Source organism: Micromys minutus (assembly GCF_963924665.1).
Source record: "Micromys minutus genome assembly, chromosome: 3".
NCBI lineage: Eukaryota > Metazoa > Chordata > Mammalia > Rodentia > Muridae > Micromys > Micromys minutus.
The window spans coordinates 8,588,778-8,616,610 of NC_137972.1; the positions used below are offsets into that span (position 1 = coordinate 8,588,778).

General features: G+C 40.4%; 1 protein-coding gene across 1 annotated transcript in view; it reads left to right on the top strand.

The window, feature by feature from the left end:
• Positions 1-1,689: 1,689 nt before the first annotated feature.
• Positions 1,690-27,833, top strand: part of PLCZ1 (phospholipase C zeta 1) — a gene marked incomplete at both ends in the record, with an annotated part of 46,781 nt that continues 20,637 nt past the window's right edge. Inside the window, 5 exons of the mRNA XM_080913718.1 lie at positions 1,690-1,827; positions 10,797-11,028; positions 15,718-15,919; positions 21,834-21,978; positions 24,430-24,579. Coding sequence (XP_080769844.1) covers positions 1,690-1,827; positions 10,797-11,028; positions 15,718-15,919; positions 21,834-21,978; positions 24,430-24,579 — 867 coding nt within the window. The remainder of the gene's footprint in view (positions 1,828-10,796; positions 11,029-15,717; positions 15,920-21,833; positions 21,979-24,429; positions 24,580-27,833) is intronic.

Genomic DNA, 27,833 nt, shown 5'->3' on the forward strand with positions numbered 1-27,833 from the left:
AGAGCAGTATGTTGGACCATGAAGAAGGGCAGGCAGCCAAGCCCTGCATATCCTGGTGAAGTCACAGAGAAGCATGGAACTTCTAATGACGTCACAATGAGTGCTTAAAACCAAAGAAGAAAGTGATAGTCCCTTGACAGTGTGGGTTTCAGCCAAAGAGCTACACCAACTGTGAAAGTTTTAAGAACTTAGCTTCTGGACAAGTCTTCGAAAGAGGTATATTTTCTCTCTGTCTGCTATGTATTGTTGGCCGTCTAGAGAAGCTGCCTGGGGTTTAGACTCAGCGTTGGCTAGCCTGTGGTCTCTTCATGTATAGTACTGATTTCCACTCTGATCCTTAGAATGGCTGCCCCACCCTCGGGGTAAAACATTGTGATGGAAGGTTTGAGGGTTAGAAACAAAATAGGAAACACATAATGAGATCCAAAGAAGGCTGAGAAATGGCTCAGCCTGTAAAGGTGCCTGCCACAAAGCTTGACAACCAGTTTGCTTCCCAGGACCCACATGGTGGAAGGAATGATGTGATTCCTGCAAGTTGTCTTCTGATCTCAGTGCACATGTTACAAAAAGTGCGTGCGCATGCGAGTACACACACACACAACACACACACACACACACAAATGGAAATTCTCAGAACATAAGAAGTCAAATATCTTAGGCAGGGAACACATCTTTCATGTCCCCCATGCCCTCTCTCTGAGTTACTAGTGTGTAGTCTTTGAGCATATGCTAATTTGCACGAGTAAAGACAAGAGGCTATGTGTTCTCTGCCTTTTCCCCAGAAAAGCGGCAGCGGTGAGAAAAGCTGATGACTATCATAAGAAGGAAGAATTACCTCTAAGATTAAGTGACACCTTAGACGAAGAGCCCTCTATGGGAGGACAAGCGGCCCAGATCATGAAATCATGGAAAGCCGGCATCTTGAGCTCGCAGAAGCAAAATATCCATACAGAAGGTCCCTCTGCCTGTTTCTTCTCTTGCTTGATTCCTCCCATTCAAGTGACTCTTGATCTTTCATGGAGTCATGAACTCAAGTGTCTGTCATTTAAGTATGAACTTTCTGCTTAGTCCCACAGTTCTGAGCTTTCTGGGTTTTCTTAGTTTCCTGTATTTTACTATTCTTGTTATGATCATATTGAGCCATAGTCAGTAAGGTTAAGTATTACTCAATAGTTTAACAACCTAGGATTGAGCAGAAATTGGAGCAACTTTTACCTGTAGGACACTTGACTTGAATAGTAATTAAACCAATCATAGTTGCTATTGAACATACTGTAGCCTTTTTAATAATGTTTTATGAATGTATCCAATACTCTGATTTCTGTAAGGTCAAATGCTGATTTTCCCATCTTTATGAGAAAGTCCAGGTGGGTGAGAGAATCTTGGAGTCCAGGTCCCTCTCAGGATCAGGCTTTCAGACAAATCATGTGTAATAATGGGATCAAAAATTTCCCAAGTGCTAACTATTTCTTCATTAAAAAAAAATACTATCCTGCATTTTAACTGGGTTATCCCATCTTATATCTTTCACACCTTTCCTATAGTTGAAAAGACAATGATTTTATTGTAAAGAGTGTTTATTTACAACTGTCTGAGCATAGGATAGATGGTTCACTAAAGCTGAAGACAAACTATTTCTTTAAGAATTTTAAATTCCTCAGTAAGTGACTTAGAGAATTTCCTTAACTTTCTGTGCTTCATACGTGGTTTATGTCAAAGATTCAGGATGAATTTAGAGGTGGAAAAATCAACGTTGGAATTACTCACAAACTGCTTGAGAAACTTGATTTCCCATGCCACTTTGCTCATGTGAAACATGTTTTTAAGGTGAGATGACACCCTCTCCTTGCCTGTTCCACTCTATGAAGGGTTTACTACAGTGTAAGTAGACACTTCGGTACTTTAGAAAATGCACATGGGGCTGGAGAGATGGCTCATTGGTTAAGAGCACTGACTGCTCTTGTAGAGTACCTGTATGTAGTTCCCAGCATGCACATGGTGCCTCACAACTGCCTATAACTCTAGTTCCAGTGAACCCAGTGCCTTCTTCTGACCTATTTCATCTCCTTTAAGTATGTGGCATGCAACCTACAGAGTGAGAAGAAATAGTTATGTACTACCAATCTGCTAAGGGGTTAGTATTCCAAGACACGCAAAGAAGTTACAAAATGCAGCAGAGGAAAATGAATAATAATGTTCAAAGATAAACAAGGACTGTGTGTACGTATTTGGAAATATACAAATAGTCAACAGGTAACTGAAAACTAAAATAGCCATTAGGGCAGTGCAGAGCCACACACAGGAGACCTGTAACAGCTGGTGGGATGACTTGTTTATACGCGTGTATTATAGCAAATATTTGTAAGGATCTGGAGAAAAGCGAATCCTGTGTACTATCCATAGGCATGGAAATCATTGCAGCCATTGTATAAAATATCATGAAGGTGACCCCCAAAACTGCTGCTTTCCTGAGAAGTCTGTAAACAGTTTGCCCTGTATTCCCATACTCACAACAGTACATTCTTAGACACGGAACCAGCTGTGGTGTCCATCAGTCTAGCGATGGGTAAAGGAAACATGCCATATCTATGATGTGGGGTACTCTTGATCCTGGAGGGGGGAATGGCTTCTCCCACATATAATAATATGAATAAACCCAGAAGAGGAACTAGGTGTAGGAAGCCAGACAAAGGGCTAGAATACTTCATGATCTCAAATTCACAGGAGCAAAGAAGAGATGGGGTACTGGTTAGGAGGGACCAGTATGGGAGGTAGTAGGCTAGTGTACTCAAAAAGTACAGCCTCAGTGCACAGCATGAAAAGGTCCTTGAGGAATACTTATGGGAGATAGTCTGCAATATGTGAAACTGCATTATAGCCACAGAATTGATGAATAGATCTTATTTGGCTGTTCTCTCTCTCTCTCTCTCTCTCTCTCTCTCTCTCTCTCTCTCTCTCTCTCTCTCTCTCTCTCTCAGACACACACACAGGGAAGAAGAACACGTTTGAATGGAGTGGATATATGATATTCACCGTGTTCTATTATTTTTATAGTTATCCCCTAATGTATTAAGTTGCATGTATGTATGTGTGTGTGAAATATGCCAACTTAAAAAAATCTTATACTTGTTTGTGTGTGTGAGTATGTGTATACATGTTCCACAGTGTGCGTGTGGAGGTCAGAAAGCAACCTTGAGGAGGGTCAATTTTCTTCTTCTGCCACATGGCTTCCTGGGGATTGAACTCAGGTGGTAAGACTTGGTGGCAAGCTCCTTTACCTGCTGAGCCATCTCACTGAGCCAAAGTGTATAAATCCTGTATGTCAATTTTGCCTAAGCAATGAAATGTAAAGAATTTATAACCACTGTAGCCTCCCCATCACTCCCACACATGACCCCAGGATAGGCCAAGCCCTCCTGTCTTATCTGATCTGATGCCAAGGAATTATCCTTTGATGATGAGGTGAAAGAGTAGGTGATGGATGAGGAGTGCAGAATATAAGAAAAGAACATTCTTTGCTCTATGCATTGATGATGACTCAGGCCCTAGAGTGGCCCAGCTTAACTGCCCAGTGGCTTCCAGATGGGACCAGGCCCAAAGGCAAAGATTTCAGCATTCATCCGCTTGTCCTGGGAACACGCACTGGAGGAACAAAACCACCTGGTAATAGTCAGTGTCCAACTCCCTAACGATGATGCTCATTTTGATGCCTTTGGAAATGTTGGAGGTTCTGGCTTTGTCAGGGGGAAGATTGAAACAGAAATCAAGATCAATCATGAAGGAGAAACCAACAGGTCCAAGTACATGCCCCAAAACATTAGGGCCTGTCACTCTCCATGACTAAACTTCGTAAATGCTTATAATGGAATACATTGCTTTTCTATATGAAAAAAAAAAAAAAAAAAAAAAAAAGAATGAGCAACTTGTATTTCAAGTATTCTGAGGGAGAAACTCTACTGAGATTTCTTTGTTTAAAGAGTTAGCACGGAGGATTTTGGCTGGACTCTCTCACTGTATCAGAGGGCGTGGTAATGAGTAAAGAAGACAAAGATTTCATTTGAACTTTGTTCTAAAGAGGTGACAGATTTCTTTTAGAGAATTGGACCAAAAAAAAAAAAAAAAAAAACTAGATTGGCCAATCTAGATCCTTAGGGATACTGAGCCTCCAAATAATATTTTTGGAGATGAGAAATCTTCCCCTGTTTAAATTCATATCTGAATACAAGAGGTTTTATTCCCCTTTGCAAGTCTTTTTACAACTAGGGTTTTCTACCCAATAGCATCTCCTAAGAAGGAGAAAGTCATGTTCTTCCTGATTTAACAGACTTTACTTGCAATCAACATGGAGACAACAATGTATTTAAAAAAAGCATATCATATGTGAACAGTTGTAGACATCAGCTATACATCCTCTCATTGCTTTGGAGCTTCTCTCAGGCTCCGATGATCTGAACCGGGTTGAATAAAGCGCCTCCCACACTCAAAGTACTTTACCATATGGTCAACAGTTAGCAACACATCAAAGCCAGTCACCAACGGAAATTTTACTGTTCGGCTGTGGGCAGGCCTAATGTTTATTTTCTTAGGTGAAATAGTTTTGGTGTTACTATGATAACGGGCTGAAGGGCCAGTGGGAATGGTTCACTGGGTAATGGTACTTTCTTTCTGGAACCCTCGTGGTGGGAGCAGAGAACTGACTTTTCAAAGTTGTTCTCTGGCCTTTGTATATGCTATGATACATACCCACCCATGTAAATATATAAATGAAAACATTTTTAAAGACTAGAGCCAGAAAATGCTTAGAACACAGTTTTAAAAAAACCGTAAAATATCACCCCATGACCCTGAGAACTTTGGAAACAGTAGTTATATCTGTGGTAAACCTTCCTATGAAAGCAGTTCTCAGCTTTCCGATACCCTGTGGTGTCAGGCAAACTGACATTAAACAGGCTGATGAAATAAAAACTTAAGGAATGTGTGTTGTCAGGTCAAGTTTTTGTATTGTGAGCATGTATGCGTGAGTGCTTGTTTGCATGTATGCACATGTGTGCAGCAGTCTGAGACTGACAGTGCTATCTTCTTGATCATGTAGCAGTTTATTTCCCAAGGCAGCATCCTCCACTGATGCTGAGACTTCAGAGTCTACTAGGCTGACTAACCAGCTTGCCTGGAGGAACCCCCATCACTGCTTCCTGAGAGTTGGGATTACAGGTAGCCTCTCACCCTCCCTGCTTCCTGGATGGGTGCTAACCATCTGAACTCCAGTTCTCAGACTTGTGTGACAAGTGCATTGTTTATTGAACCATCTCCAGTCCAGAGCAACCTCTCTCATTTAGCTTTAATTGCTATTTTTTTCCCTCGTGGGTCCACTTTCCGTTGAAGTAAATCTAATGAAACAATGCTGATTTGGGTGACTAAAATCGGGCAGTACCTCAGAGTATAGAGATTTTAGGGTTAGCTACTGTTTTTGCAAATTATAAATCCCCTAAGCATATTTCTTAGTATGTGAAATGGGGATATCAATCCCTCAGGATTGTTGTAGTCATGAATAAGACATTTACGACTTGTCCATGTTCAAAGTATGCACTTTGTAAGGAGTGAATGAAGTTGCGTTAGGAATTACTCAAAATGTATTGATTTCCTAAAGAGCTGACATAGATTATAGCATAAATTTATTGTCTTACAAGGTGACTTTTTATTACAAATTTGGGTAGAAAAACATTTAAGTTTATGATCTTGGCAATATGATCCGAAGTTCTTTCTACAAGATGAATTATTGAGTCGTGGTTTTAGCAAAAATTTATTAAACTTTTTTATTATACTTTTACAAATGATTTATTGCTTTGATTTTTAATGGTCTTTAATTTATAGCATTATAATATTTTATAAGCAATATTGCATGTGACTTCAATACCCATAGCTAGTCTTCGATCATACCTCTGCTTGTCAAGTATGAAATTATATCCTTTTGAATTTTAAGAATTTGTTACTATAGGACTTAGGTCTTCATAGACTTCATGGTCTCTAGGCAATTAGCATCCCTTGATAAATCAATAGCTCTCTTAGAAAGTATTCACTGTGGGGAAGGAGGAGGGCGTTTTCTCTGGAGAGAAAGGAATACAGAACTCACTCTTGAGTAGGCTGGGATGAATGGCCCAGGAAACCTGAAAGACTCTGGAAGATATGGAGGTGAAATTCTCTAAAGACCAAAGAAGGAGAAGCCCTGTGCTCACTGCACAGCAGGAGAGCTTGGTGAATAGAAAGACATCAGACATGGCCAGAGAAGGACCGGGGCCATATGGAGGCAAGTGTATCTTTCTCATCTTTTTTCTTTTCTTTTCTCTTCCTCTCCTTTCCTTGCCTTTGTCTATCCTCCTGTGTTTCTGTCCTTTCCTCTCCTCCTCTCCTCTTCCCTCCCCTCCTGCTTTTTAAGTCTTCTTTGCCTTTTCCCTTCTCTGCTCCTAATTTTCAACAGTTTCACGTGGCCCAGGCAATCCTCAGACTCCTTGTGCAACTGAGGATGAACGTGAACCCTTGATCTGCCCGTCTCTACCTCCCAAATGCGAAAATTATAGGCATGAGTCAACACACCTGGCTTTATAGTGGAAATCTTAAAGGATAGATCTTATAATTTAAGTTCTTTTTTGTAGGCAATGGACAAGCATTAATGATTCTGACTAGAAAAATACCAGATATTTTTTGATGAATAAACTGGCGACAGTATGGGATTGACTGGAAGTTAGAACCAGGGTAGAGGCACTTCTACTCAAAACCCACAACCTTGACCCATTCAACCACTTCCACGGTGCCTAGTTGATCTGCTTATGGCTTCTGACCTTGTTGATCCTTCACAAATATTCTGTCCTCTTACATTCCCTAGAAGACAACAGAAGAGTCCTTTTTATCCCTTTACTTGCTGATGACCCACAGGGACAAGAGTTACATCCACTCAGAGAACGTTATATGTGAGACACCCAATCCACCAGTTAGCTACTTGGGATTTTATTTTTCTCTCCTTGCTATGGGTCTGTCTGCTGTTAGATGGTTGTGAGATGAACCACAGGGTAAGAGACCTTGGGACCAAGACTGGTCATCTGAGTTTAATCTACAGGACCCGCAACGTGGAGAAAGAGAACCCACTGTTAAGGGTTATATTTTGATTTCCACATGTGTGCAATGGTATGTGCATGCTTAGACATACACCCACAAATAAATGTACTAAAATATACATTTTTTAAATTTATGGGAACTATTGATAAATCTAAAACTTTTACATGAATGATTTTGAATACCCTCAGTGAAGTATTCTTTAAAATAACAAGAATATAAGAAATAAACTCATTGACCGAGTTGGATGTTTAACACAACCTGGGTAACAGATCTGGAACATTGTTAGGGGTTCGTCTGGTACTGTGTATACAAATGCTTAATGCTAGACTCCAAGATCTGGGTTGCCTCCATGAGCAGATTTTCACGTATACCAGCTTTTGTTGTATATACAGCTTTTGTAGAGGCACTTCTACTCAAAACCCACAACCTTGACCCCTAGTTTAAAGCCACTGGTTAAATAAAAGTGGCTACAGCCAGTTACTCAGGAGAATAAAGGTAGGGAGGGTTCACTTATTGAGCTGGGATCACAGGTAGGGACCACAAGAAGAAAAGAAAAAGGGAGATAGAGGAGAAGGAGGGAGGAGGAGAAAGAAGCCGGTGAGAACTGGAAGTCTCCATTAGATGAGATGGACCAGGAGCACATGGCTGAGTGAAATGCCCTGAGGACAAGCTGATAAAACAGAAACAACCCAGTGAGACTCTAACAGCAAGTACTTGGAGGAGCACAGCTGGGAACTAACAGTCTAGTGAATAGAGAAAATAGATTAGTGGTAATTCGCCCAGTAATTGTGCTAAAGCTGATTTTGAAAAATCCACAGGATTCTGCCTTGATTATTGGGGGGCTGGTTGGGTCATATTAGTAACTAAATATACTTATCACTTAAAAACCATCCACAGAACATACAGATTAGCAGACTCTAGCAGATAAAGGAGTCAACGAATGACATCGCACACCAAGAGTTCAGCTTCTATCGCAGGGGACAGCAGAGTCCCCACGCTGTGTAAACTAATTCAGAGCAGCTACTCTGTGAGGTACTGCCACTGACATCTTGGGGGTCCTATGACAATGTATGCACAGCATATGTAGGGTGTCACGAAGACAAGGGGAATCCAGATAATTGAAGAGAGGGGTGATCAGGTTATCCTGGGGACTCTTTCCAGGGGACATACTAATACGGTAATACTGAAAGGTGTTCTAGTTCTCAGCCTCAAGCCTGAATCTTCTTCCTCATTTTCCTTCTTCTTCCTGCTCTCTTCTCCTTTTCCCTTTGCCAGCCCCCCTTGTTCAGCTTTCGACCCTAATTATCTTTTGTAGCTTTTACTTCCAGTACTTGGATTTGAGAGCCACAATTGTCCTTTTGGTATGGATTAGCTGAAACAGCTCTGGATTAGTAAGATTTTGTTTGGTCTCTGTTCCAACTTTTTAACATACCAAATCGCAAATTTGATTTATCAGGAAAAAAAATACACTTAAAAAAAAAACAAAGTCAGCAGAGGACATTCGAAGTTTGTGTCTTGATTGAACATAATAAAACTAGTGTTACTCGGTGGGTAATATCTAGAGAGAACAGGTAGAAGTTTTGATTTAAATAACCATGTGTAAAATTTTTTTTTTCTGAGTACAGGCCCACTTTGAATTTTACTGATTCTTAATTAAGATTTTTAATGAAGAGTTGAGTGGGCCGAATCGACAACAAAATTATTTTAACTCCACAATATTCACTGTTAGGAACCTCAAATCCCAGAATTCCAAACCGACAATTGGAACCATCTTAGTTTACTAAGTGACAAACAAATGTTTACTCTTGAGCTTATTTCATTTTAAGGTTCCGTGGGATTTCCAGTACCTTTGAGACTCAGGATATGAGTCGAAAAACACAGAGCATGGCTTTGCTACAGAACTTGTCCCATCTCCTTGTCCATTGGCTGGGCTGGGCTGGGCACTGCATTTCCAAGGGCCACTCTGGGCTGACTGGATGCCCTTCCCTTCTCATTCCCAGCTCAGATTGCTTCTTGTACTCTTCCATGGAGACATCTTTGCTACCACCCCCTCTCCCCACAAGCCATAAAGTCTTCCCGGTGAAAGGAAAGGGTGATTTCCAGTCTCCGGTCATACCCCTGGGGTTCTGCAATGTTGCACACTTCATAGATAAAACTTCAAAAGCTGAGACACAGTCTGACTGGAGGACGTCAGGGAGGAGACAGAGATCTATCTCTACAATTTGGTGTGTGTTTTCCACCCTCACAGCAGCCTGACAGCACGGGTGGGAATATCTATTCCTCTTTTTTCAGGTAAACAGAAACTCAGTGAGTTTAATTTGTGCATCCACACTAACACCACCACATTGGAGTTTGAAAGACAAAGTCATTCGGGTTTTACCTCACCAGGATGGCCCTCCAACCAGAGCAGGGGTCTTTGTATTCAAGGTGTTTGCAGTGGGTTGAAAGAGTCAGTATACTTTCTAAGAACATTCTTTTTGAAACTCTTAAGTCCTCAGTTAAACTTTCGGTTTCCCGGTGGTTTTTTTGTTTGTTTGTTTGTTTGTTTGTTCATTTACAATACGATAATTCTGCTACTGTGATTATAAACAGTGATGATAAACCTTGCAACCTCAAGCCATTCTGAATTTTTTTGTAATTTCTCTGATAACTGCTTTTAGTGTGTGTTTACCATTTCCTATTTGAACTCCATTTTCTTCGGTTTTCCACGTCGTCTCATCTTTAATAACATGTTTCATTTCACATCACACCATGTTAACTTCTCAAATTATATTTTTTGAAATTCTAACTGATTAGTCTTTTGAGGCAGCGTCACAGTCACATGTAGCCAGTCTCTGCCCTCGAACCTGTTGCGTAGCTAAGGATGACCTTGAATTGCCTTCTGACCCTCATGGTCTCGTAGGCATATACCGCAATTATGGACATGTACTATTATGATAAATTTATGTGGTAGTGAGGATTGGAGTCAGAGCTTCATGTGTACTGGGCAAACACCCACAAGCTGAGCCATAGTCCCAGCTCTATGTTTCTGCACTCTACTTTGGCTATGTTTTTTGGGGGGTTGGGCAGGGGGATCTCAGTGGTTTTTTGTTTGTTTGTTTGTTTTAAACCTGATCCCAGCCCGTGTCCTTATCATTTATCTCACGGGGTTTAAATATAAATTTCTTATAACTGCCAGATGAGCCCACTCTTTCTTGGTAGAACCCATCTGGTTTGTTTCTGTCTAAAACTCAATAATAATTGCTGCAATTTCTTTTCAAGGTACTTCTTAATGACCGCAGCCCCCACAGTCTACCATGATCTTGAAGGTGTGACATTTATAACCAAGGCTATGAATCATGAAGTCCAGGCTATGAATTGTGGCCCGCTCTAAGGAAGGACCTGATGTGAGATGGAGCACACAGAGAAAATACATAGCTGAAAAGCAGTTTACATTGTCTTCCGCCACAGCCCTCCCTACGTCCTCTCTGTCATGACCTTTAACCTTGATCTCTGAGTAGCCTTTCCTGACTTTGGTATCAGCTTCACAGGTTGATGCATTTTATCTTCTGGAAGGATGCAGGATGGGTTTTCACCTGTATGGACCACCATCTTGCATACAGATGTTGTGACACTTCCTTTGTATTTTCTATTCTTCCACTGCGATCCCACCAATCTTTTCTTTTTTTTTCTTTTTTTTTTAGTAGGAAAATGACAGACTGAATCGAGGACGAATCACCATCGAAGAGTTTAGATCCATTTATCGGTGTATTGTGCATAGAGAGGAAATTATTGAGATTTTCAACACGTATACTGAAAATAGGAAAATTCTTTCTGAGAACAGCCTGATGAAGTTTCTAACCCAAGAGCAGTATGAAATGGAGGCAGATCTGCTCTGTTCAGAGGAGATCATCCATAAGTATGAGCCCATTGAAGAAGGTAAGCCTCTTTACAGTTAAAACCTGTCAGCATATTCACTTGGAAAGAGCGCTTGTCAATTATCATCACTAAATTAAAATTTTGGAGTGAATGAGCCCCTAGGAAGTATAAATGTAGTTTTTGTATATCATAGAATATATATGTATATGTGTATGTTTATGTATATATATATATATATGTATGTATATACACACACTTATTTTCTGAAGAGATAATGTGCAGGAATGGTGCTTATCCCTACTGGGATGGCTACATCTCTTCTTGTAACTGAACTTGTGAAGTGTTCAGATCTTTGACTGAAAGCAAAATGACAGTTCTATTCCCTTTGACTATAAAGAAAAGTACCTTGAAGGACCATTGGGATGGCTCAGCTGTTAAAAGTACATGCTTTTGTGTTTGATCCCCAGAACCCACATGATGGAAGGAGAGAAGGAACTATTTTTGTAAGGTGTTCTTGAGTTTCCACTTTTGTGTGATGACACAGGTGCACAGATACATGCACACATACATATATATATGCACATATACTGCACACACATGTATGCACATACACATTTGAACATACATACATACATACATACATACATGCATACATGTGCACACACATGTATAGGTATACTCTTAGGTAGTATATGTACACATATATGTACATACTCATATATATAGCATTTATGTGTGTGATAGATATGATGAAAAAAAACTGAAATAAAAGAAAACAATTATAGGCAGTTTCCCATCTTATGCATTCTGCTATTTAAGTTATGTTTAAATAAGAAAATCTGAGCCTGTGAAGTGGGTATGTGAGAATTACATGAAAACACATGTACAAAATCATGGTCTGCCCCTTGATCAACACAGTTGTATACATATATGCTGGCTTTCCATCACTGTACCCCACACCTGATATGAACAGCTTAGAACAAGAAGACCTTGGTGTTGGCCCATGTTTTTAGACTTCTCGGCCCTGTTGCTCCACACATGTAGCAGGGTTGTTTGTCATGATGTGTGTGTGTGTGTGTGTGTGTGTGTGTGTAGGAAAGGGAGTCTGTGGCAGTGAGCTTACTGCAAGGCATGAGTTCAAATATCTAGCTGCCTGAAAAACAGTCTTATCTTGATGTCACCTACCACCCGTGGAGCTGACAATCTTTCCATCCCTTCTTTCCCAAGGTCACCGAGTCTTATGGGGATCAGTGTGATATGTATCCCCTATTCAGGGCCGGGGAACAGCACAACCTCTGATCCCCTGCAGGTTGACTGGATGAGGGTCTCAGTGTTAACTGCCATCTTACTTCAAGGAGAACCTACCCTGATGAGGGTGGTTCGAACTTGAGGCATGAGGGGAGGGAAGTTTCACAGACAGGCAGAGGCAAATCATGGAGGCACTTGGAGGCCAGCTTTCAGGCTGGAGTATCAGAACAGCACTGCTCATCTTGAGAAGAAAATATGCACAGTGTACACTGTGCTGACATGATGAAGTGCTACACCAGCTTAGCCTGAACACCGCTGACCTTTGTCGCCTTTGCAAAAGCATAAAGAACTCGGTGTCAGTCAGTAAAGCAGCTAACAGCTCTGTCGCTGGCTTTAGATGGAAAGTTGGGCTGACCTTTTCTTCCTTCTATAATAGCAAGGTTTCTCTGAGGACGTTGTGAGTTGATGGATGGTCTGGCTGCAACTGTTTATGTTGCTGTCAGTTAGAAACAGTTGTTTGCAGATGGGGACTTTCAGTTGCATTGACTTAGTGAACAGTATAAAAGAGTCACACTGGCCCTGTTATCTCTCAGTGGTAAATTACATGGACAAAGGGGTAGCAATTGACACCGTGGAATGCATTTTCATTTAATTTAGGCATTGAAGTTGCTGTCCTTTCATCTTCTAAATTTCTACCCATTGTAGACAATGTCATACGCAGTCAAGACTTCTACGTTATCAATGTAATCACTGATCAGTTGAGTCTCATCCAATGTAATGTATGATATTACAGTTCTCAATACTGCTAAACCCTCTTATTTCATCTCTCCTGTACCAAATTAGCCTTTCAAAACCCACAGAGATTATTTTTCATTACAATCTGGTAGTTTTAGAAAGTACTTGTAGAATATTTTATGTGTGAGTATGTGTGTGTGTGTGTGTGTGTGTGTGTGTGTGTGTGTAAAAGACAGCTTTCAGGATTTGGTTCTCTTCTCTCCTTTTATGGTGGTTTCCAGGGATGCAGCTCAAGTTTGCCTATCAAGTACTTTGCCTACTGAGCCATCTTTCGAGCTCTCTCCATTGAGGAGTTTTAAGTGGCACAGGATGATGTTGATTTCTACTGTATCTTTTTACTACATGTGCATGTGCTCCTGTGTGCACACGTGTGTGCAGAGGTTGATGTTGGGTGCTTTGCCGTTTACTCTCCGCCTTATTTTCTGAGGTAGGGTCTCTCACATAATCTAGAAGTCACTAGCTTGGCCAGGCTTGTGACAATCAAGTCCCAGGGTTCTTCCAGCCCTTGCCCCCGCCGTGCTGAGATCAAAGGCGTGCCTTTTCATTTCTAACATGAGTGTCGGACTTTGAACGTAGGCATTGATATTTAAACAGCATACACTCCCAGAGGAGCCATCTCCCCAGTCCCTTGTTTTCTATTCATTATTACATGCATTTATTTAATTATTCAAGAGTTCAAGAGGACTGCAAGCCAAATCCAATGAATAAATTAATGCAAACTATTTCAGTTATGTTGCACGGTGCTTTTGTCCTAAAACATCTCCATAGCTGTGGATTTATGCGGCTTTGAAACAGTTTGTATGTGTGTAAAATTTTAGGTGTTTTCTTCTGGATTTTATCTGTTGGCTGAAGTAGCCACAGCAGGATGTGTTTTAATTTGCTTTTCTTTCAGTGACCATGTCTTAAAAGCTCTTTTCACTTCCATTTAATGTCATACAATCACATGATTTATGTTTATCACTATATTTTTATATCACTATATTTATTTATATGTCACTATATTTTTACTCACATTGCCATACATTTTTTGTGATACAGCAGTTTTAATGGCTACTTAACGCTTACCTACGTTTGAGCTTCTATTGCTTCCTTCCCCCTATTTATTTTCCCTTTGCAAACAAAGCTAATACTAGCCTTATGCGTACTACCTTTTGTCTTCTGAAGGACTAATTCCTAGAGATTGACCTGGTTTCTAAGGACTGAACTCTATTCTAAACTAAAAGGACCAGAGATTAATCAACGACACTCTAAAATGAAAGACCCAACTTTAAAATGAATATGCTTTTCTACTTTCCTTTTGAGCTGAACAAGTCAACAGCAACAACAGCAATGAAAGTGTACAGAGCTAAAAGCTCTGCATGTGGGGTGAGCTCTCTGGTAAACACCGTTCATGCATTGGGAGAGACTAACCGGCATCCTCCAAGGCACATAGCAAACAAATTCAGACCCCGACTTTCTGGATCCAGCGCACACGTTAATAGTTTTGGTGCACATTAAGCGGGTAAAACGATCGGAGATCATTAGCAGTAGGTGATCATAGTCCGTCCTGCACAGAGCGCTCACTCCTCAGGATCTATGTTAGCTCTGAAAATTGGTGCTGTTTGTGACAGCTTCTCCTGTGACATCACATGCTCACGAAGGGTGGGAAGCTCAAGGGCAGCAAAGAACATTCATCTGCTGAAACTATAAGTAACTGTGGAACAAGCTATATGCCCCTGGATGCAGGCACAGGGATAACTCTCACAAAGAGAGCAAAGAAAACCAGGCTTAAACTCTTGCCCCAAGCACTCACACACACACTAGGCTGGAGAGATGGCTCTTAAGAGTTGCTGCTTTTGCTGAGAACCAGATTTAGAGTTCCAGTACCCACACTGCCACAGCTACAGGGGGTCTGACACCTTCTTTTGGCCTTCACAGACACCTATATATATGTGGACATACACACACACTACACAAGAATGAAAACAAATCTTTAAAAAGCATATACATGCACTCATGTACACATACATTTTGATGTATGCACATGCACACGAATAAAAATTTTTAAATAAAAAAAGAGCAAAAAGTGTACTATGTGAATCTTTGCATATAAAGTACAAAAAAGAAAGCTAATGGGAGCTTTATCTCTTCAGGAGCTGAGTTGGGGTGGTGATCAGAGTTCGCAGGGGACTGGCTCTGGTATCACAATGCTCTGCTCTTGGAGTCTTATGTAGACACAGAGGCTCCTTCCTCTAGACAGACATACTCATATGCACTTGTGAAATCAAACAAAATAAAAGGTAATAGAATAATGTATGCTTGGTTTTTGATAACAGTCAAACTAAGTGAACTAGAAAAAATTGTTTCTCAAGGTTGGAGAGATGGCTACATCATTCTGAGCACTCGCTGCTCTTTCGAAGGACGTGAGCTGGATTCCCAGCACCTGCGCAGTGGCTCACAACCATCTGTAACACCAGTTACAAATGACCCAGTTCCCTCTTTCAGCCTCGGCAGGTACCTTCATGAATGAGGTATAATACAGACAACCAGATGCAGGCACATGCACAGATTAAAAAACAATGTATTTCCCGAAAGGATTTAGAAATAGGTTAATATTAATTCTACATTTCTGTTTGATAAATATGCTCTGCCACTAGGTTTATCCATGAGATGTAAAGGCTGTAAGTCACTGATGGTATCTGCATCCTTCTCACTTATTTTTTGTAGTAAAGCTTCAGCGGCAGATGTCGATTGAAGGCTTTGCAAGATACATGTTTTCATCAGAATGTCTGCTGCTTAAAGAGGAGTGTAAAACAGTGTACCAAGATATGAATAAGCCATTAAAGGATTATTTTATTTCATCGTCTCACAACACATATTTGATATCTGATCAAATATTTGGACCAAGTGACATTTGGGGATATATAAGGTATTTATTTTGATTCTTTTAAAAAAATTAATCTTATTTTTAAAACTTTCATTTATTTATTTACTTTACACCCTATTGAAGATTCCCCTCCCTCCTCTCCTCCTAGCCCCTCCCTCTCCCCTCCCTTCTCCTTATCCCTTCCTCCTTGTCTCTTCAGAAAAGGGGAGTCCTCTTATGGGTATCAACCTGCTTTGGTATATCAAGATGCAATAGGACCAGGTGTATCTTCTTCTTTTGAGGCTAGACAAGGCAGCCCAGTTAGGGGAAAGAGATCAAAAGGCAGGCAACAGAGTCAGACACTGTCTTTGCCTTCTGCTGCTGTTAGGAGTCTCACATGAAGACCAACCTGTACAACCGTTATGTGTAAGGGGCCTAGGTCTGCCCTAATATTTTCATTTTTTTTTTTAAAAAGTTTATTTTCATTTTTAATTAAGTTTATATGTGTGCATTTGTGTATGGCTATGTGCTTATGTGTATAGGTGCTCACAAAAACTAGAAGAGGTTGTAGGATCGCCTCGGAGTTGCAGTTGGATTGTGAGCCACTGGAAGGGAGAGCTGGGAATCGAACTCAGGTCCCCTGCAAAAACAGCAGGTGCTCTTAACCTTTGTGCCGTCTTTGTAGCATTCGAATGTGTAGTCTGGGCTGTCCTTGAAGCCACGACTCTCTTGCCTCTGCCTATTCAGAGTATCCTACCTGTAGGTGCCATCACAATAACTATTTTGGCTTTTAAGTCTCCGACCTTTAAAAGCACTTGCTGTACTAAGTCGGAGTGCTGAGTGACGAGGAGGTTGCGCATGAGAACAGAATTTAGAGGGAATAGGGGATGCAGTTCACCACGACATTGGTGGTTCCTTCGAGGAACAGCAGTATAGCAAACTGAACGCTAGCTAGCACCACAGGCTTCCGCTCTGCCCCTTCCTGCTGACCTCCTCTCCATGGGTCTATACCATCTGAAGCTTCTTGAATGATTTGCACATTTCTTATAGAGAAATATGACCCTTGAATACTTATTTGGAATACACTAGAATGTAACAAAGGTGTTTAGTATCAGTTACTAGGTGTTAAGAAAAACCAGTTCACTGATGTATTAAGTTGTGTGGTTTGGTGTTTTGGAGAGTGATTGTGGATCACCAGGTTTAATTTATATAGATTGAAGCAGTCCACGTCCTACAAGACAGCATGCTGATAGAACTGGGTCCAGCTTAGTCAGCAGGGATCTAGTGGGGAATGAATGTTTAGAGGCCTCATACAAATTCACGGGGATCGGCAGATAAAAAAGGTAAATGAATATTATCAGGGCTCAAGAAGCTGAGGAGAAAGATGAGCCAAACAGCATAAGAATGTGACACAGTCCTGAGGGCCTCACCTTCAGTGTCATAGAAGGCTGAGGGCAAAGAGGGAGCCATGGAAGGATCTAGGGCAGAAGTGGTAAGGGCTTGGAATGTTCAAATCTTGAACCATAGTGAAAATATCTGGATGTAAGAGAATAGTTTAAAAAAAGAGGTAGCTGGGTTTAAACAGACAAGTTTAAAGTGCATGTATCTGGACACATAGAAAATTATTGCTGAATGCAAGAACTGTTCCTAGCAACTGAAAAGAGAATCAGTTTGTATTCTGTTGTGGGTCTTCTCTTGTTCCTTCAGACACCTATGGATGATACATCTTAGTGCATTCTTCTTCTCTTTATTCTCAGAGAAGGTTGAAAACAATGTTTTAGAATTGGTGTGTGAGTTCCTGTTCCTTCTTCTCTCCCCTCTTCATCCTGTGATGGTTATGACCTTTACCTTTAAAAATAAACGCAGTAAGTTTTTATTCAACATTAAACATTTTGATTCACCCAGGCTGACCTTGAATTTGTGACATAGCTGAGGATGACCTTGAACTTCTGATCCTCTTGCCTCTATTCCTTAAGTGCTGAGATAAGTGTTTGCTGTCATGTGTGGTTAATGTCATACAGGTGATAGTATGCGGGGCCTTCTGTGTGCAAGGTGAGCAAAGCCACCACTAACTAAGTGACACCCCCAGCCATAATCCAAACCTTCTCATTTCCAGTTAAAATTCAATTACAAATAAAAATATAACTATTCACACAATAAGTACTAACTTTCCATAAATAAAAACCACAATAATTTATACCTTGTTTTCTAGGCAGGATCTAAGAGAGATTTTAATGATTAACAGGTGAGATAAAGTTAAAACTAGGAGTTTTGTGCCACAAAGGTTTGAGCACATGCCAGAATGCATGCAGAAATCCACCCAAAGGTTTCTGGCCGTTAAAACTGAGGGAGAACAGCACTCAGTGTACAATTTACAGTGAAGATAACATGGCTGCTTCTGAGAGAGAGAGAGAGAGTGCCTCCTTAGTGAATCAGAAATTATCTCCATTCTTTACCAGAAAAAGAACCATCGTCATATGCGAGGGGACAATGGATCACACGCCTGGCCCCAGACAGCACGACCCACTTAAACCTTTTTGGTAGGGACCAAAATTCTAAATGTGCAGTTTTTGCAAAGGTTGATTAGCATTGAGACAACCTGGAGAACCAGCAGGAGTCAATATTGTTGACAAAAATTTTTGTTAATAGTTTCCATCCTCACCAAGCTTTAGATGGTGCTGCATGCTGGCAGAGTTCAAGTTCACCATCCAGGAGAACTCCAGAGGACAGATAGTCTGTATTGATGAAAAGCACGACAGAGTCCGGTTTAATTTTCCCTAACAGTAGGGCAAGGAAAACGTCCTTTCACAGGCTCATGGGCATTAGAAAACAGTCCAAGTAAAGGCTTCATCTTTTCTAGCATGCCCAAGAAACAAATCACAGAAATTATGAAGCACAAAGAGGAGGAAGGCCAGAATGTGGATGCCTCAGCCCTTCTCAGAGGGAGAACCAAACCCTCATGGGAGGAAATAAAGGGACAAATAGAGGAGCAGGTATTGGAGAGAAGATCATCCAGAGACAGCCTCACCTGGGGATCCATCCCATATGCAGCCACTAAACCCAAGCACTATTGCTGATGCCAAGTAGTGCTTACTGACATGAGCCTGATATGGATGTCTCCTCAGAGGCTCTGCCAGAACCATACTGATACAGAGGAGGATGCTTGCAACTAACCATTGGAAAGAACACGGGATCCCAATGAAGGAGCTAGAGAAAGGACTGAAGGAGGTGAAAGGGTCTGCAACCCCATGGGAAGAACAAAGTTATCAACTAACCAAAACCACCACAGCTCCCAGGGACTAAAACATCAACCAATGAGTTGCTATGGAGAAACTCATGTCTCCAGGTGTATATGTAGCAGAGGATGTCATTCTCTGGCATCAATAAGAGGAGAAGCCTTTGGCCCAGCGAAGGCTCCTTTTCCCAGGGTAGGGGAATGCCAAGGCACTAAGGTAGGAGAGGGAGGTTGGAAGAGGGAACACCTTCATGGAAGCAATGGGAGAGGGAGGGTGGATGGGATTGATGGAAAGGGGAAAACATCTGAAATGTAAATACAGAGAATATCCAATTTAAAAAAAAAGGAAAAAACCCAAAAAACAAAAAGCAAAAAACTTCAAATCCAAGAATTTTGTTCCTTTATGGTTCTACAAACTTACCCCAGTTTAAGGATCCCAAAATTAGCACCTTAGCTGCCTCAGCGGAGATTAATGGTGACTAAGCAATTCCCTCCAAACATGTTCCTTTAACACAGGAAGACATCGCTGCACACCTAGGTAATACTGTATGCACTGCAAAATTACAGTCCCCAGATCCCCTGAGAGACATTTAGTTTATACTGGTGATGCTTCCAAGACACAGAAAATCCACCCATTCTTTTTTTTCCAAAGCTGCCCCAAGGAACACACAATGCTCTCGTTTACCTGAATGCAGCGTACTGACTTATCACAGTCTCTCAGTCAGCAGAGGCACTGGGATGATGCCCAGAGAAGTGTTTGTCCTGGAAGGTATGTCTTCTCCTAGATCATCTGGTAGGCTGTTTGGGAAGACTACTGACCGGTACAGGCACGTTATGCTGGGACCATGGTCCCACCTCTGTGCATTACAACATGGGGCCAGCCCTTCTCACACTCTCGTGTTTGAGTCGAATGCTTCTTGGTGCTCGGGGTCCATGCTGTGCACGGTAGAGCGTTAATGAACATTCCTGAATGTGCCTCCATGCTGCCAGCTTAAATCACACCACCATGCCCACTGGTGGCCACCAAAACCACTTCTGGACATTGCTGGGCATCTTGTGAGACTTCATACACCTTCACCCGAAGATTAGTAACCCAGAGAAAACAGATGACAGCATACGTCTGGCCTTCAGCCTTTTGTCTGCAGAGAGAGTGGTTTTGTTTGTGAACCAGAAAACTGTGTCAACTCACTCTGGAGTGAAGGTCTTCTAAGGCTGCTTCAACTCAGCCTGGCTTTACACAGGATGATGTAACTTAGTTGTGTCTGCTCCCCTTTCCTTCTCCAGCCACAGAGCTCCTGCTCTTTGCTCATAGGAACACAAAACAGTGACGAATAGTTGATTCCGTATCCGACAGTTTGTGTGAAACATTGGGCACTGTGGGGATGTAGCCAGCGGCGTGGGCTGTATTTATGCACAGTGTCAGCGGTACTGGCCCTCAGTCATGACGTGGACACGGGAAAACAAAAGGAAAAAGGTGTCTATCGTTCAAAGCAACTGTATATACACGAGAAATATAAAACATCTCATTTTTATTATGCATTTAGAATAACTCACTGGATTTCCAGTTTGTAAACCCAAGGATGGAACTAAGGCTTTGTTCAGGTTGGGAAAGCTCCCCACCCCTGAACTGTATTCCTGCCCCAGAAAAACAATGTTTATAATTAAATCGAGAAAATGTAAACTCTGATAAAACCAAATCTATTTCCCACTGACATGAAATGACTGCCCAGAGATGTCCCCAAATACTGTAGCAAACGGTGTACACACCGTTATCAAATTGGTGAAGAAAAAAAAAAAGCAATCTACTCTGGTTGCCACAGTTTAAATAAAGGTATATGTTTATTAAAATGTCTTTCTCTCTTTGAGTAAGAACATTGAAAATTCATTTAAACCTAGTGGGTACAACTGATTTCGAAACCCAAGACACAATTTATGTGTAGATCAAGAAACCGATTTACTTGAGAGATGGGAAATTAAATCAGTTTTAGACCTGAGCAGGAGTGGAATATGTTCTCAGTTTGGAGAAAGCTTTGAAATTGGTGCATTCTGAAACAGTCACTCAGCATTTTCTCCAAAGGGATTGTGTGTCAAAGCATCGCAGGTAAGCAGGTAGCTGCAGGCTTCCTGGTGTGAGTTGCTGCAGGCTTCCTGGTGTGTGTAGCTGCACTAGGATCTGAGTTGCCCTTGCATGGATCCTGGGCTGTCAAGCTCACTCTCTCTCTTGCTGTGGCCATAATTTCTCTTCCCCCATTCTGCTTCTCATTGTGTCTTTCACCTCCCAAAACTTCTTGTGATAAAAAGAATGAGATACAACTTTGCTAAAGCTTTTTTTTTTTTTTTTTAATTTCCAGAAGGCTTTGTTCTTTATCCCATCACAACTAATACAAAGTAAACAGTGGTACCAATCATCATTAGCTGTCTGGGTTGGAGCAAAGGCTTTAAAGCTATAAGTAGAGGCACCTCCCCCTTCCCAGTACATATTATCTTTGTGACGAGAGCAATGAAGAGTAACCCTGTGTGACTAGGGAGGAGCAGAGACCGTATGTATGACAGACACGAGAGTGTTTCTATTTCACATCTGTAAGTAATGGATTAGTCAATTTAAATCCCAAAGTGGGATTCCAAACTTTTCTCTGAAACCAATTGTCTTATCCATTTATTTTCAAAGTCTGAGCATTTTGATCTTATTCTGCCCAGGGTTCATGGTCTAGGTATGACACTATTTTGCCTGCCTTTTGCTAGTGCCCTTGTGAAAGGCTGCCGCTGTCTGGAAATTGACTGTTGGGATGGATCTCAGAATGAACCCGTTGTGTACCATGGCCACACTTTGACCAGCAAGCTTCTCTTCAAAACTGTTATCCAAGCAATAAACAAGTACGCCTTCATGGTAGGTGCATGTCTTCCACACAGGCATTTAAAGAGTTTACTGCTCCAGAATGCTATACAGCGTGGCCTGACTTGAAGCCTGTGATATTTGAAATTGTGAGCTATGACAGGTATCACAATCCACATGGTATTTAGTAACTACAGATAGGTTTATCAAAGTGAAAGGTAGTGAGTGCTCATGGGACGTCCTTTTGAATCTTGTGTGTGTGTGTGTGTGTGTGTGTGTTGCATTATGTTAAAAATATATTTATTTCTCTTTTGTGTTATGAACCCAAAGCTTGATATACTTGATCTAGAGATGTATCTTAATATATATTACAGATATTTTACTTTTAAGACAAAAATAAAAATAAAATGTGTCAACAATCCAACACCTCAATTGCTGACTTTTTTTTTTTTTTTTTTTTTTTGCTACAACAATAACACATAGTGTTCTCAGGGGACACTTTGGGATTTAAATTGACTAATCCATTACTTACAGATGTGAACATCTGCATTTAGTAGATATTCACTTTACAAGTCTGATCTGATCTTGGGATGATTTTTAGTAATACGTCTTGAGATTTTTAAGGGAATTTTGTGCATTACTTGGCTTATTTTTCTCAGCTTGCTAATTGCTTCAGATAGTATCTTCAGGTAGTCTGTTTTGAAAATTTAACAGAGTCAATTTCTTTCAAATTGTAACTGTTGTACAGCCAAAGAGCTTTAACTAAAAGTTTTGAGGTAATTACATAAGTGCACATGAAAAGAAAACATATAGGTTCAATAAACTCAGTGTTCCCTGTGACCACATCACCTGATTTGTAAAACATGGACCAGAAATCACAACTTTATACTTAGTTCTCTTCCATACATACATCAAAAAGACATTGCAGCCAGCCACAACATGCCTACTTGTAAAGATTTTTAGAACAAAAGCTAGACTCAACCCTTGACTCGCAGCGTCTCACATGACTGGTTTTCTGTGTCCTTTGCCCCTGTTCACTCAGGGTTTTGTTTTGCTTTTCAGGTACATCTAAGCCCCCTGCAGCCACTGCTCCATTTGCCTCCAATGTTCTTTTGATATGTTTGAGTGACACATATCACTTCATTTATAACTAGATACTACGAGACAACAGGCACACTCTTAAAATTCAAAGTCCTCACAAGAATGTAAACATCTAAATTTTCTAAGACTCCAAACAGCAGAGAGGAGCAATTGGATAAATACAAAAGGTGATGGGCTAGCAAGATGGCTCAGTGTACAAATGTAACGGCCACCAAGCCTGACAAATTCTTAGATCCCTGAACCCACATGTAGGAGAGAACCAACTCTTGAAGTTGTTCTCTGAACTCCACACATGTTCCATAATAGGAATATGCACAAGTGTGTATGTGTGCACACACACTCAATATGTATCAAAAATTAAAAATAGATCGATAAAGGGTATTAAAATTATGAAGGAAAAAATCGAAGGTTTCTCTATTTGCAGGTGGCATGATAATAAATGTAAAACCCCCAAATCCCAAAACATTCTACAAACAGCTATGAGAGGTAGTAAATGGATTCAGCAAATTTATAGAATATGGGAAGCTGAGTAAAAGTTAATAACATTTTAAAATAAACAAATGACCTAACCAGAAGTAAAATTTAAAAGGAAATCCCATTTATGGTAAAACATCATATAATAGGTGATGTATATGTGTGTGTGTGTGTGTGTGTGTGTGTGTGTGTGTAAACCAAGCACAATGATGCACATATACCAAAGTGTTGCAATGAGACCATTATTTTGCAACTAAGCATACTTCCTGAACTTTTGGGGAACTTTCAATACTCAAAGTCTTCTAGGCAAGTTTTCTCCCCAGAAGAATACATTTCAACAGTTCCTATGCTGGTGCACACACAGTTGCACAATTTTTTTGGGGGGGGGGCACAGGGTTTAGCACTGAACAATGAACCCAGGGTTTTCTGCATGCTAGGCAAATGCTATCGATAAACTATATCTCCAGCTCCATTTTTACTTTTTATTTTTTAAGACAAGGTCTCACTTAGTTGCTCAGGCTGGCCTTAGACTCGTTAGCACAGGTTAGCCTTGAATGTGGATCTTCTTTCCTCAGCCTCATGAGTAGCTGGGATTATATGCCTAAGCCTCCAGGCCTGGCCTTCAATTTCTTGCAATGGGTGTGTGTCATTTCTATCTATGGACCTTATATAACTTACTGAAGTAATTTTTCACTGATGGTGTTTCAGGCTTTGCTCATACGTTCAAGGCAAACAAGAATTGTCCTCTTTCCATAGGTTTTTTTTTTTAAGTCTTTATTCTGTCAAATGCTAAGGTAATTTTCAGTTTAAAGCATGCATATTTTGATTAAAAAAAAGTAGAGATGAAGTTTGAGATAGATGTTTAGACAGATTGCATTAGGAGAATTTAGAAGTTCTGATGAGTAACCATAGCAACAATTCCTATTCTAGACATCTGATTACCCAGTGGTGCTGTCCTTAGAGAACCACTGCTCCCCTGCTCAACAGGAAGTGATGGTTGACATCCTGCAGAGTACTTTTGGAGACTTCCTGCTCTCAGACATGCTTGACGAGTTTCAAGATAGTCTACCATCCCCAGAGGTAATGCTTGGCCTGAGACGTGTAGTGAAGGGGAAAATAAATCAGAAAAAAAAAAAAACAAAACAAAAACAAAACAAACAAACAAGGAAGCAAAAAACCCAACAAAGAAAGTCACCTTTGCACTTAGGTTAGAGACCAGCACAGAGCTTGGTTTTATTTCACAGAGAAGCTGTTTTTGCTTTGTGCTCCAGAGGAATGTTTTGTTATGTTGGGGAAGAAAGAGACATTGGTAAAATCTGGTGGCTTTTATTAATTGCAACTTAACAGAATCTAGGATCACCTGGGAGGGTTGGACTCTGGGTGTTCCTGTGGAGCAATTGCCTTGCTCACATTGACTAATGTGAGAAGGCTTATCCTAACTGTGAAAGGAGCACACAGTAAAAAGTAATTGATGAGTGGGAAAAACTCATGACTCTTCTACCTTTGAAGAACACTCAAAGACTAAGTAAGTTCATTGTGGCAGAACTGTAAGAATTGTTGCAAAATACTAGACACAAATCACCAAAGATGTAGCTCAGAGCCATGACCCAATTCTGGAAAACTTTAAACAATTCTCTCTGAATACTGTCTTCTATCAGCATGTCTTTTTTCCTCTTTCTCCATCTTGATTTTTTTCTTTTGCATGCCATTTCATAGCTTTCCCTGATGTTTTGGCTTCTATGCTACAGTGAGTAGATGTTCTCAGAGGAATCAATGAGTAATTAAAGATAAAGTCCCCCTTTCACACTGTGTTCAGTCTTCAGTAAGAGAGATAATTACCTGGGAACTTGACACCTCAGCCTTATTTCAGCCCTTCAATCTAAAATTTAAAGAGCATAACCCTTCACCAGGAGCTGACCATGTGCCAGAGCACTTTGTACCCAGACCCCACTGGGAGACAGCTGGTCCCCAGAAGTGCTGACAAACCTCAGAGCACAGGTAAGATCACCACTGCTATTCTGAGGAACTGCCTTGAGCCTTGAGGACACCGGAATCAAAAAGCAGCTTCAGACAGGATCCTCCTGGTTTCTCTTTGTGCCTTGTGCTGACCTTGTGCTGACCTGTGCACAACTCTCTCTACCCAGACCCTGCTAGAAGAGAGATAGTCCCCCAGAAGTACTGACACATAGGTTTACAGAAGGATCAAGCCACTGTCAGAGAATCAGCAAGACTAGCTAACACCAGAGATAAGCAGATGGCGAGAGGCAAGTCTAAGAACTTAAGCAACAGAAACCAAGGCTACTTGACATCATCAGAACCCAGTTCTCCCATCAGAGCAAGTCTTGAATATCCTAACATACCAGAAAAGCAAGATTCTAATTTAAAATCATAACTTATGATGATGTTAGAGGACTTTAAGGTCATAAATAATTCCCTTAAAAATATAGGACAACATATGTAAACAGGTAGAAACCCTTAAAGAGGAAACACAAAAATACCTTAGAGAATTACAGAAAAGCACGACCAATCAGGTGAAGTAATTAAACAAAACCATCCAGGATCTAAAAGTAGAAATAGAAACAATAAAGAAATGATAAAAGAGACAACCCTGGTCATAGAAAACCTAGGAACAAGATTAGGAGTCATAGACACAGGCATCACCAACAGAATATAAGAGATAGAAGAGAAAAATCTTAGGGGTAAAAGATACCATAGAAAACAGTGACATTACAGTCAAAGAAAATGCAAAATGCAAAAGCTCCTAACCTAAAACATACAGGAGATTAAGGACACAATAAGATCAAACCTGAGGATAATAGGTATAAAAGAGAGAAAAGATTCCCAACTTAAAGGGCAAGTAAATATCTTCAACAAAATTATAGAAGAAACCTTTCATAACCTAACAAAAGATATGCCAATAAACGTACAAGAAGCCTATAGAAGTCCAAATATACGGGATCAGAAAAAAAATTCCTTCTGACACATAATAGTCAGAACACCAAAATGCACAAAACAAAGAATATTAAAAGCAGTAAAGGGAAAAGGTCAAGTAACGTATAAAGGCAAACCTATCAGAATTATACCAGACTTCTCAACAGAGAAAGCTAGAAAATACTGGGCAGATATCATACAGATCCCAAGGGAACACAAATGCCAACCCAGGCTACTATATCCAGCAAAACTCTTAATTACCGTAGATGGAGAAACCAAGTTATTCCATGACAAAGGCAAATTTACACAACATCTTTCCACAAATCCAGCCCTACAAAGAATAAAAATGGAAAACTCCAACACAAGGAGAGAAACTATACCCTAAAAAAAAGCAAGAAAGTAATTTTTCAACAAGCTTAAAAGAAGACAATCACACAAACATAACTCTACCCCTAACAACAAAAATAACAAGAAACAACAATCATTGGTTTCTAATATCTCTCAAATTAATGGACTCAATTTTCCAATTAAAAGAGATAGACTAACAGACTGGATATGTAAATAAGGCCCAACATTTTGCTGCATACAGGAAACATACCTCAGCAACAAACACAGACACTACATCAGAGTAAAAGGAAAACAATTTTCCAAACAAATGGTCCCAAGAAACAAACTAGAGTAGCCATTCTAGTATTGAATAAAATCAACCACCAATCTGAAGTTATCAAAAAGAATAAAGAAGGACACTTCATACTTGTCAAAGGAAAAATCCACCAAGATAAAAACTTAATTCTGAATATCTATGCTCCAAATTCAAGGGCACCTCATTCATAAAAGAAACATTGCTAAATAAAGGTCAGAGAACACATTGCACCTCACACAATGATAGTGGGAAACTTCAACACTGCATTCTCATCAATGTTCTCATCACCATGGAAACAGCAAGTAAACAGAGACACAGTTAAACTAACAAGTTATAAACCAAATGGATTTAACGGGTATCTATAGAACATTTCATTCTAAAACAAAAGAATATACCTTCTCAGCACCTCATAGTACCTTCTTCAAAATCTACCTTATAATCAGTCACAAAACAGGCCTCAACAGATACAAGAAGATTGAAATAATCCCATGCAACCTATCAGATCATCATGAACTAAGACTGGTCTTCAATAACAACAAAAATGACACAAAGCCCACATACACATGAAAGCTAAACAGTGCTCTACTCAGTGATAACTTAGTCAAGGAAGAAATAAAGAAATTAAGACTTTTTTAGAATTTACTGAAAATGAAGGCACAACATATTTGAGAAATGTATCAGAAGGCTTTGAATTCAGGGTAAATGACATCCTTGATAGTGGTAACGTCTGTCACATCCGTGATTTGATGGACTTGCAGAT